Raw genomic sequence first — 10,890 nt, forward strand, 5'->3', positions numbered from 1 at the left:
AAAAAAAAAAAAAAAAAAAAAAAAAAGCCATCTACTTGGAATTTTTTTGGTGTTAGGAGTGAGGTAGAAATTCAGCCTTTTTACTTTCAAGTGGCCAACTCCAGAGTGTGTGTTTTTATGTGATGAATGTGAGGCGAGAAAAAAGTCAGAGATGTCTTCCCAATTTCCAGCCTAATTTTTTTCCTCTTATGATTTTTACTTACGTATATAGAAAAAAAAGATATATTTAACAACAAAGAAAAGTCACTTACCATCATACTATACTAAAATATAAAGTAATTCCATTTTTCACTTTTCTCTGGAAATTTCTTTCCATATTCTGATTTATAGGAGATGCTTCAGTAGCAGTGTCTTACATTTAAACTTACCATGTGTGCTGCACATAATGTGTCAGTTGGCTCAAATATCTACCTAATGTTGGTGATATTAATTACAGTATAGTGAAGTGAAACTTTATAGCCTAATTTTTTTTAAGGATTTAGTTCCCCTCATCCCTGAATATTGCTGAATCATTTTAATGATCAAGGAAAGACTACTGTGAAATGCAAATTTTAAAAGAAATGACAGATCTTATTTTTCCCCCCTAGATTTTGGACTGGTTTGTACAGATATGTTTGGCCCTGAAACATGTACATGATAGAAAAATTCTTCATCGAGACATAAAATCACAGGTAAGTTTATTATGTCACTACTGACTTCTCAGTGGATGTGGACATGGGGCCAGCATTGTCTTGGGCTAGAATGTTTGAGCTTGGTGCAGTCTGCATCCGACTGTCTTCTCCCTTCACGGTCCCCACTCCACTGTAACCCTGAATATCACACAGGCGTTGTGTGTTAGGTCTTTGCCTGCTTTTCATGTCCTGCTCTTTCATTATGACGGAAGAAATCCAAAACAATGGTTATGTGGAAGGGATTTGTTTGTTTGTTTGTTTGTTTTTGAGATTTTGCATGTTTGAAGATTCTCCTACTTTATTTTTTTTAATTTTTGAAAAAATGTATTTACTTTTTATTTATCTATTTTTGGCTACATTGGGTCTTTGCTTTGCGCGGGCTTTCTATAGTTGCGGTTAGCAGGGGCTACTCTTTGTTGCGGTGTGTGAGCTTCTCATTGTGGTGGCTCCTCTTGTGGAGCACGGGCTTCAGTAGTTGTGGCACACGGGCTCAGTAGTTATGGCTTGCAGGTTGTAGAGCGCAGGCTTGGTAGTTGTGGTGCATGGGCTTAGTTGCTCCACAGCATGTGGGATCTTCCCAGACCAGGGTTTGAACCCGTGTCCCCTGCCTTAGCAGGTGGATTCTTAACCGCTGCGCCACAAGGGAAGTCCGAGATTCTCTAACTTTGATGAGAATTTGGTTATCAACTTCTGGTTAGAAATTGTTTTCTTACAGAATTTTTAAGATGTTGCCCATTTGTCTTTTGGCTTCTTGTGTTGCTGTTTAGGAATTTGCAATCTCTTGCCCTTGTTTCTTCTCTCTGACCCATTTAAGATATTCTCTCTGTCCCATGGTTCTGAAATTTCATAGTTTGTGAATTGGTGAGGCTCACTTTTATTCATTATGCTGTATACTTTTGAGAATGTATATTTCTTCTAGAAATGTTGTAGAAAATGTTTAGTTATATTTTTTCAAATATTATTTCTCTTTTGCTACTTTCACAGTTTCTCCTGGATTTTTTTCTAGACACACGTTGGAGCTTCTTAATTCGTCCCTTCAGATGTCTTATTTGTTCTTTCACATTTTATTTGTGTCTCTCTCAGTTGTATTCTACATGAATTTTTCCACCTATCTTCTAGTTAACTAAATCCCCTTGAAATTTTGTGTAAACTAGTGCTTTTCTCATCTGTTGACTTTGTTATGACTTTTTTCCTCTCCAAGGTTTCTAAATGGTTTTTCATATAGATCTGTTCTTATTGTAATTGGGTTTTGTTTCATAATGTCTTGTTCTTTTCAAATGCATATTTATTTCTTCATTTATTTCTTTGCAAGTTTCTAAATATATTTACTTCAAAGTTTTTATTGGACTGCTTTATAAAGCTAATTCTGTCTGTAGTGAATTCTGGTTCTGGTTATTTTATTGGTTGTTTTTCTTTGCAGTAGCTTTCTTCACGTGTATTGGATTCTTTTGTGGGAGATACTTTGTCCCCACAGCTCACTCATCTTTGCATCGAGGTTTCTTTCACGTTTGCCTCACTTGGGCTCACGCACTTCCCAGAGTGGGTAGTACAGAGGGGCTTTGTTTCCTGATGTCAAGGCTGTGTGTCTGTCTTCTTACCTCCTTAGGCCTGCAGCTGCTTATGTAGCCTTGTAGCCCCAGGATGAGTAGTGGGAAGGAGAGGGACTATGGTGGGGCTCCCTACCCCATCTTGCCTGTCTCCCGACCCTCTGCCTCCTAATCCCATTTCAGACCATTTTACTCCATTCCACTCAACCCTGCCTTGTGCCATCTTTGGCTGTGAGCATGTGCTTGGTTCACATCTGACTGATAACGGAGTTTAATTCATGTAATCCCACAAACTCCTGGCTCCGCAGTTTGATGATAGAGCATTGGAAACCAGTGGTATGCTTTCTGTCTCTGTGGATTTGCCTATTCTGGACATTTGATACAAATGAATCATATAATATATGACTGTGCCTATTTTAAAATTGGGTTGTCTTCGGTTATTATTGAGTTGTAAGAGTTCTTTATGCTGGATGCAGATTCTTTGTCAGATACATGATTTGCAAATATTTTCCCCAGTTCTGTGGGTTGTCTGTTTACTTTCTTGATGGTGTCCTTTGCACAAAAGTTTTTAATTTAATGAAATCCAATTTATCTGTATTTTCTTTTTTTGCTTGTGCTTTTGGTGTCATATCTAAGAAATCATTGCATAACCCAGTGGCATGGAGATTTACTCCTGTGTTTTCCTCTAGGAGTTTTATAGTTCTTACATTTAGGTCTAGAATCCATTCTGAGTTAATTTTTGCTTATGGTGTGAGATAGGGGTCTACATTCATTCTTTCGCATGTGGATATCCACTTGTCCCAGCATTATTTTTTAACTGGATTCATTTTTATGACAGAAGTCGTAGACTAAGAACTGGACTGTAGCAATATTTCTGGCTTTTTTTTTCATCTCTTTTACAGAACATATTTTTAACCAAAGATGGGACAATACAACTTGGAGATTTTGGAATTGCTAGAGTTCTTAATAGGTAACATACAGTTTTAAACTTTGGTTTGCTATAATGTCTTCAGTGAAATTTTAATCCCTGGTGATGTATGTGTGGTAATGTCTTTAAATGTCTTAAGCTTCTCCAGTAACTCTCTTTTGTTCTAGTACTGTGGAGCTGGTTCGGACTTGCATAGGGACCCCATACTACTTGTCACCCGAAATCTGTGAAAACAAACCATATAATAATAAAAGGTATTTAAAATGATATTCATTACGTGTTTATTTCCTTTACATCTTTCTCTGTTGTACTGTCTTTATTAACCTTCAGAATATTATTCTAAAATCAGTAATGCACATATGTAGACATATATATACATATGTATATACATGTTTTTAGTATATAATGAGGGGAATTATAAAGCAGCTATTTCACTATCTTGCTGAAGGAACTATAGAATCACTTTATTATTTAAGCTATAATGGGAAATAGAGTGCTTTCTTTGTCTTTCTGTTTGTAACAGTCACTTATTGAATTATAGTTAATATTTATTGAACACTTACTATATGCCAGGCACTGTTTTAAATGCATTTTATGCATTAACTCTTTTTATCTTCACGATAACCTTGTGAGTTGTAGGTATTATTCATTCCTCCTTTCTTTATAAAGAAACCAAATGCAGAAAGAGGTAAAGTAACTTCAAAGTCCCAGGCATCTTGCTCCAAAGCACGAATTCCTAATCACTGGGCCGTATTATGGCTAACAGATTGACTAATATGTGTGTTGGGAAGAGGAATTTTGCCACTGAATTCCAGTTACCCTTTATTTTCTCTCATACTCACTAATTTAAAAATGCCAACCGAGAAGCATTGGTCTTAATTTTGAAAGCACCCTTAGAAGCTGAAAGGAAGAAAGTGGTAGCTGGCAATAATGCATGTGTTCATGGTTGCTATACCCCTGCCCGCCCCCCTTTTCTTCTTTGAGGGTAGAGAAGAAGCTATGTTTCAGACCTGAGCAGAAGGTCTGAGAACGTCATCCGAAGACTGTATTTAAGATCAGTTTAAATTACAATGATCAGTCAAGTCCATGCAGTGTATTATTAGTACATATTCTAAAAGAAAATAGTATTTTCTTTGAGCTAAAGTAATTTTACTTTAATTTTAATTTTAATGCTGTTTCTGTGTCTTCTGGTTAACTCAACTGTGAAAATATTAGTCTTTAAATTTGAAATGGATTTAATCATCCCTTGGAGAATTTTATGTAAGATTGGTTTTGTGGGAAAAATGCTTTAAAAATGTAATGCATGAACATCATCAATTATATTTTGAAATTCATATTTTCCCAAATGTATTTTAAAGTATTTTATTGATAAGATCATTAGTTTAATGTTTTTGTTTATAGCTTTTAGTTTGTAACATGTACGTTACTAAAAGCTTAATTACATTTACATTTTTTTCTTAGTTGAATCTTAAAACAGATTTTGGAGGTTACAGGTTTATACTTGTAGATTTTTGTGAGAGTTTGGGTAAAGATAACTTTAGGATTTCGATAATGGGCTTTATTCTTTTTCAATAAGTTCAACTTCCAGGAGCAGTGGTTTTGTTTTTCTTTTTTTTGACTTCCAAGGACCACTGTAGCTCTAAATTGTGGGGGTTTTTCCTTTTAAAAATAGAAGTAGTCTTTTAGTTACAGAACTATCTGTTTAAGATAAAAGAGCAGAAGAGAGTATGGATAAAGAAGATAGTGTAACTAAGTCTTTAAATTAGGAGAAAATAAATTAATGTACTTACATATTTTAGTTGGCTGTCACAGATTTGTTTCAGAGTTAATTTTAGTAAATTATTATTTTCTTCATTAAAGCAGTATTTTGCTTTTATAGTATTTAAGAAATTGTGGTATTTTGCAAATAATTGAACAAAACATTTTGATTCATGCAAAATAAAAAAACTAAATGAAGCATCCATGAAATTTACTGATTTTTGTCCTTTTAAATATTAGATTTCTTTAATGAAACTTTTAAAGTAATTACTTGGGCAACTGTTATTTTTCTAATCTGGGATAGCTGCTTTTGTCATTTGGTTATGGTTGTAATTTTAAGTTTGAAAGGTCATGTTTTAGGGAACACATATTTTTGCAAAGCATTTTTATGCTGCTTTTGTCTCCTTTAAGTTAAAAAACCTTTTAAAGTAAATTCTGATATTTAGAGAAGATCTCTTATTTTTCTCTTTTCTAGTGACATTTGGGCTCTGGGGTGTGTCCTTTATGAGATGTGCACACTTAAACATGCAGTAAGTAGAAGTTTCTGAGATACTTTAAGAATTATGTCAAAAGTACGTATAATGTTTCTGATTTAAAAAAATCATATGCCATCTTTCAGATGACCCTCTTGTGCTAGAAATTCTTCTCTGTCGGTTTATAAATTTCTCTTCTTTTCTGAGGTATAAATTTAAATCAGTTTTCCCTTAATATGTATGCATATATTACATATACATATTATATATGTTATTATAATACATATATCATACTTTATTCCAGAAAATTATTTCTAAAGACAAATTTGCTGTCTTTTTAATGTTAAATTCACGTATGAATTTGATATTTCAGCTTAACAAACTTTATTAATTTCATTTTAGCAGTTTTTCTCAAAGCATCCAAATTATTTGAGTTTGGAATTGAAATTATCTAAAGAACATATCTCAGCATATTCATTGAGGGGGGATTTTATCAATTTAAATAATGTTTAATTCAGAGTATTTAAAAATTTCACTGTTGAGATTCTTTTGAGATAACACATAATTCACCAAAAAGGGGGAGTTCTTGTCCAAAATAGGTTGAATTTTAATCACTTTCCATTTTAAAATCTTTTTAAAATGCTTCCCTCATTGATTAAGCAATAATATATTTTCATTACAGAAAACTTAAGGGAAGAGATTAAAATATAAGTAAGTGAATAAATATCAAAAGCAATTCTTCCAGCCAATAATGATTACTTGTAATATTTTGTTGTTTCCTTCTAGACTTATAGAATAATTTATAAAATGAGTTTTTGGTTTTTTTCCCTCAAGATTTTGGTTATATGGTATAAGCAGTTTTATAGTTTGTTTTTATTGCCTGATATTATTTGGGTAGTATTTTTCTTTGTTGTGTTTATTCATAGTTGAATACTCTTCTACTGTATTCCCTTAAGATTTTATTTTTCTGAAGGAAAAAAACATAGACTGCCAAAGTGATATGGCCTGGTGGATATTAGATCTGTACTTTAAGGAATTGGTCAGTTTTTCTGTGACACACAGTCATGTAGGTCTAAATCTACATATTTTTAGAAAGTCTTTTCATTTACAATACATTGTTCTGTCACCATTGTTTCTGTATTTTGGAATTGTTTTCCCTTAAGTGGACACATAAAATTAAGTAATTCATTAACCTTTATTTATGAAGAGCTTATCAGTTGAGAGATAAATAAAACTTCATTGTAATGAAAGAATAGAGTAATAACCTATTTCTGCATTTAGGATCCTTCTTAGGTATATAGGTATTTCTAGATGTTTGAATTGTACTCAAATCTTAATAAACAATATCATATTTTAAATGCTAGGAGAATTCCACATTTAACAGAACTCTTTTATACTTGGATATAATCACCAGTGCCTAACTTACAGCATGTTTTGTTTTCTTAACGTGTGCATTAAGAACATATTGATAGTGTACAACTGTTCTATACTATTTTAGCTGAGATGTCAAAAGCTTAATTTTACTTTCAAAATGAAATCATCTTTAGATTTTAAACTGCCCCATCTCTTTTTTCCCCCCACTTCAGTTAGAGTTTATATTGTTTTTAATCCTAAAACATATATTCCCATTGATAAGGCTTATATTCCCCTTTGGAATATTTGCCACATTGCTGATCGCATGGCTTTTGGGAGCATCACACACTTAAAAGTAATAATGAGCAGTGTATAAAAGGAAATTAATCAGTACCTTTATTTATTATATTTTTACAAATAGTTTTAGTTCTGTAGTTAATTTCTTGTTCTAGTTGCTATAGCAGGGGCACAGGAAGGCAGGTCTTAAATGAAGACTACCAGGTTTGCTTGTTTTACCATCTTGATTACTGTTATGTTTTTATAAACTCTGTAATTGATACCTATATCCCATCTTTTAGTTTTTTGAATAAGTAAAAGTTAATCTTATAGCGAGTTGTACCATTTTATGAGGACCGATACTCTCTTTCAAATGTGTTCGTAAATAACCAAGTGAACCTTGCTCTAGAGAGCATGTGCTGATTAAAACTGGGAAGAGGGTTGCAATTCTGTTCTATATTGATAGGAAAAGTACTGTTTCTCATTGTTGAAACTGACATTTTCGGCTTATGTTCATATATGTTAATTTATTTTCTGGATTTTAGTTTGAAGCTGGCAATATGAAAAACCTGGTACTGAAGATCATATCTGGATCTTTCCCACCCGTGTCTTTGCATTATTCTTATGATCTCCGCAGTTTGCTCTCTCAACTGTTTAAAAGAAATCCTAGGGATAGACCATCAGTCAACTCCATATTGGAGAAAGGTTTTATAGCCAAACGCATTGAAAAGTTTCTCTCCCCTCAGGTATGTTTTTTTATTTTGTAATTAAATTGAACAGTAGGGTGATGGTGCTTGGCTAGGACGCGGCCTCTTTGGAGGAGGGCACATCGCAGCTGTGGGGGAACGCCTGCCTTTACACTGGCGTCAGCTTGCTTTCTGTTCTCACATAGCTCTTCCCCTTGCTGTCTGCTTTTGAGCTGTGCATCTGTAGGAGGGAAAACATACCTTCTGTGTTTCCTCTTAACACTTACTGCTGAACTTCTGAACTTCTCATCACCAAATGTGTGGCAGTTTTTACATACCAAGCAGAATTCATTTCAGCCCTGACCCTGTGTACCTGGAGATCACATCAGATCCCACAGGTTAAGGGCTCCGTCTCTCCCACAAGACCACCCCCACTTCAGAAGCCAGTTTAAGTCACAGGTTGCCACCTGTGCTTCTGAGCGACTTATAAATCAGAGGTTCTCATTACCCCTTCCTCTGGTTTGATTAATATGCTTGCTGGAGCGGCTCACAGAACTCGGAGAAACATTTACTTACGTTCACCAGTTTATTATAAAGCATAGGATAAGGGATACAGATGAATAGCCAGGTGAAGAGGTGCGTATGGCGAGGTCCGGAAGGGTCCCGAGTGTAGGAACTGGGGTCCCTTTTTGAATGTTCACCGACTCAGAAGCTCTCTGAACCCTGTCCTTTTGGTTTTTATGGAGGCTTCATTAGTACGCATGATCAGTTAAATCATTGGCTCTTGGTGATTGGCTCCAGCCCCTTTCCTCTCCTGGGTAGGGGAGGGGAGTGGCATTGAAAGTTTTAACCCTCTAGTCAGGTGGTTGGTTTCCCTGGCAACCAGCCTCCACCCTTAGGTGCTTTCCAGATATCATCTCATTAACATAAATTCAGGTGTGTTTGAAAGGGGCTTATTTTGAACAACAACAGACACTTTTGTGCTCTTCCTGCTGCTGAGCGAAGACCAAGTATATGTTCCGTAACGTCGTCGCCTCAGTACAGAGTTACTCTTCTGTCTCTTGTGTTCCTCTCGTTTGGTTTTCTAATTTATTTAATTTATTTTATTGTGGTAAAATAGACATTACATAAAATTTATTATTGTGACGAGTTTCAGTAGTATTAACTACATTCATAATGCTGTACAGCAATCACCACATCCGTCTAACTCTTTTCATCTTGGAAAACAGACTCTATACCCATTAACCAGTAACTCCACTTCCCCTCTCCCCAGCCCTGGCACCCATCTTTTCTGTACTCTCTGTCTTCTCTGGTTTCTGACAGTAAGATTATTGAACAGTTCTGTGAACTTTCCTCACCTGTGAACAATGGGATTGTAAATGTACCTACATCATGAGGTGGTTGTGAGAATCAAAAGTGACACTGCATGTGAAGTGCCTGATGTCTCATACTTAATAAGTACTCAGTATACTCAATATATATTAAATATTATCAGTATATCACTTTATTATGCTAATATAAATATGTTATCTTTATAATCCATATGATTGTAATTGTTTTTTCTCTAACAGAAAATGATTGGAAACCGCTGATGTGTGGGCATTTATATGTATGTGTAATAGATTACTGACTCATGATTCCTCCTCTAGTACTTGCATATAGGTGCATAATAAATATTTGTTGTGTTGAATTTTATTTTGACAGGATTAATCAAAAATCTATATCAAGTCAATTAGTGTAAGTTATTGATATAAATATGATCACCTGAAAGTGGAATTATTTTACGTAGTTTGTGTGGCCTTTGTTGATTTAAATGATCAACAGTGATCATTTATACTCTTGTATAAATCAGATATCTAGCAAAATCATAGTTTTATTACTTTTATATGTTCATGAGATGAGAGGGAAGTGTCATATATCCTCTGGCTTTTAACAGAACATCCGTATGAACAAACAATCTTTAGAAAACAGAGATGTGGATTTAACTGTTAACATCTAGGAAAACACATTAGTAAGCAAGAAAGCCAATTAAAATTTGGCGGTTAAAGGCCACTTATATAGGACATAGCTACAAACTCTGAAGTGTGGGTGTCTTACAAGACTCCTTTGTTATAAATAACATTTTCAAGGACAGATTTTTGGTGCAGCGTACTATTGTTTTTTGGCAACTACTGGAGAAGAAAGAATGACTGCATTTAATCTCGCTGTTTCTTTCCCCCGCATACCAGCAGTTAGGACGTGCAGTCCCAAGGCTGAAGCACTGGAATTTAATTAGCCAGCTACAAAAGAAATATTCAGGCCTGATATACACAAAGCTGTAACATCTAAAGACAAAAGGGCAGATTATGGCTGTTAACAGAGTGTTTGACACACATGCTTACTAAATACATAGTACCCCGTTGCTGTTTATGCACCACTTAGATTTCACTCTTCACGAAAAACTTTTGTTCTTATGATTTTTCTGCTATATATCACTTGTTCAGTACTTTAACGACAAAGTTTATGATACTTTTTTTAAGGCTTTAACTTTGAAACAATATGAACTTTTACTGTAGCATATGAACTATTATTATCACTATAATATTCTGTACTGTCTTTAAATTTCTAGTCCCTGAATTCTCTCAGTGCCGTCAGCCAGGATCTGTGGGGCATAGTTCTCAGTCCAGCACATCCTGGAGATGTCTTCTTGGATGTGGCTTGATAGATTGTGGACAAGCTCTGGTCCATTAGGAATGTAGGTGCCGTCCTGTAGTGCTTTCTCTGAGGCTGAAGATGTTTTATATCTGCATATGCAACCTCATAGCCACCAGCTTAAAATGTGGCTAGTGTGGCTGAAGAGCTGAACTTTAAATTTTATTTATTTTAAATTTTAATCCAAATGGCTACATGTTGGTAGTGGCAACTATATTGGATGCCACAACATAGGAATTCCAGAATCATCTTGGATTCCACATGTCCCATCTCTCAGTTCACATGTGCATTCACACAGGGGAAAAGACAGACTCACCCTCAGTTTTAGGGCAAGGTGGAGATCATAAAGCATGTCTTCCATGAAAAAGAAAGGAAAAAAAAACGCACATGTTCAGAAGAGAAAGCACACTCACACAGTTGGCTCTCAGTTGCCTGTGAAGCAGACTTTTCATGCAGTGGTTCTCAAACTTTAGCATACATAAAAATTACCTGTAGGACACTGCTGAA

General features: G+C 34.9%; 1 protein-coding gene across 1 annotated transcript in view; it reads left to right on the forward strand.

The window, feature by feature from the left end:
* NEK1 (NIMA related kinase 1) overlaps positions 1 to 10,890 on the forward strand; it is a 178,810-nt gene that overhangs the window by 24,254 nt on the left and 143,666 nt on the right. Inside the window, exons 4-8 of the mRNA XM_007457386.1 lie at positions 588 to 671; positions 3,121 to 3,188; positions 3,314 to 3,400; positions 5,380 to 5,434; positions 7,552 to 7,752. Coding sequence (XP_007457448.1) covers positions 588 to 671; positions 3,121 to 3,188; positions 3,314 to 3,400; positions 5,380 to 5,434; positions 7,552 to 7,752 — 495 coding nt within the window. The remainder of the gene's footprint in view (positions 1 to 587; positions 672 to 3,120; positions 3,189 to 3,313; positions 3,401 to 5,379; positions 5,435 to 7,551; positions 7,753 to 10,890) is intronic.

This window comes from Lipotes vexillifer, unplaced genomic scaffold, assembly GCF_000442215.2.
Source record: "Lipotes vexillifer unplaced genomic scaffold, Lipotes_vexillifer_v1.1 scaffold668, whole genome shotgun sequence".
NCBI lineage: Eukaryota > Metazoa > Chordata > Mammalia > Artiodactyla > Lipotidae > Lipotes > Lipotes vexillifer.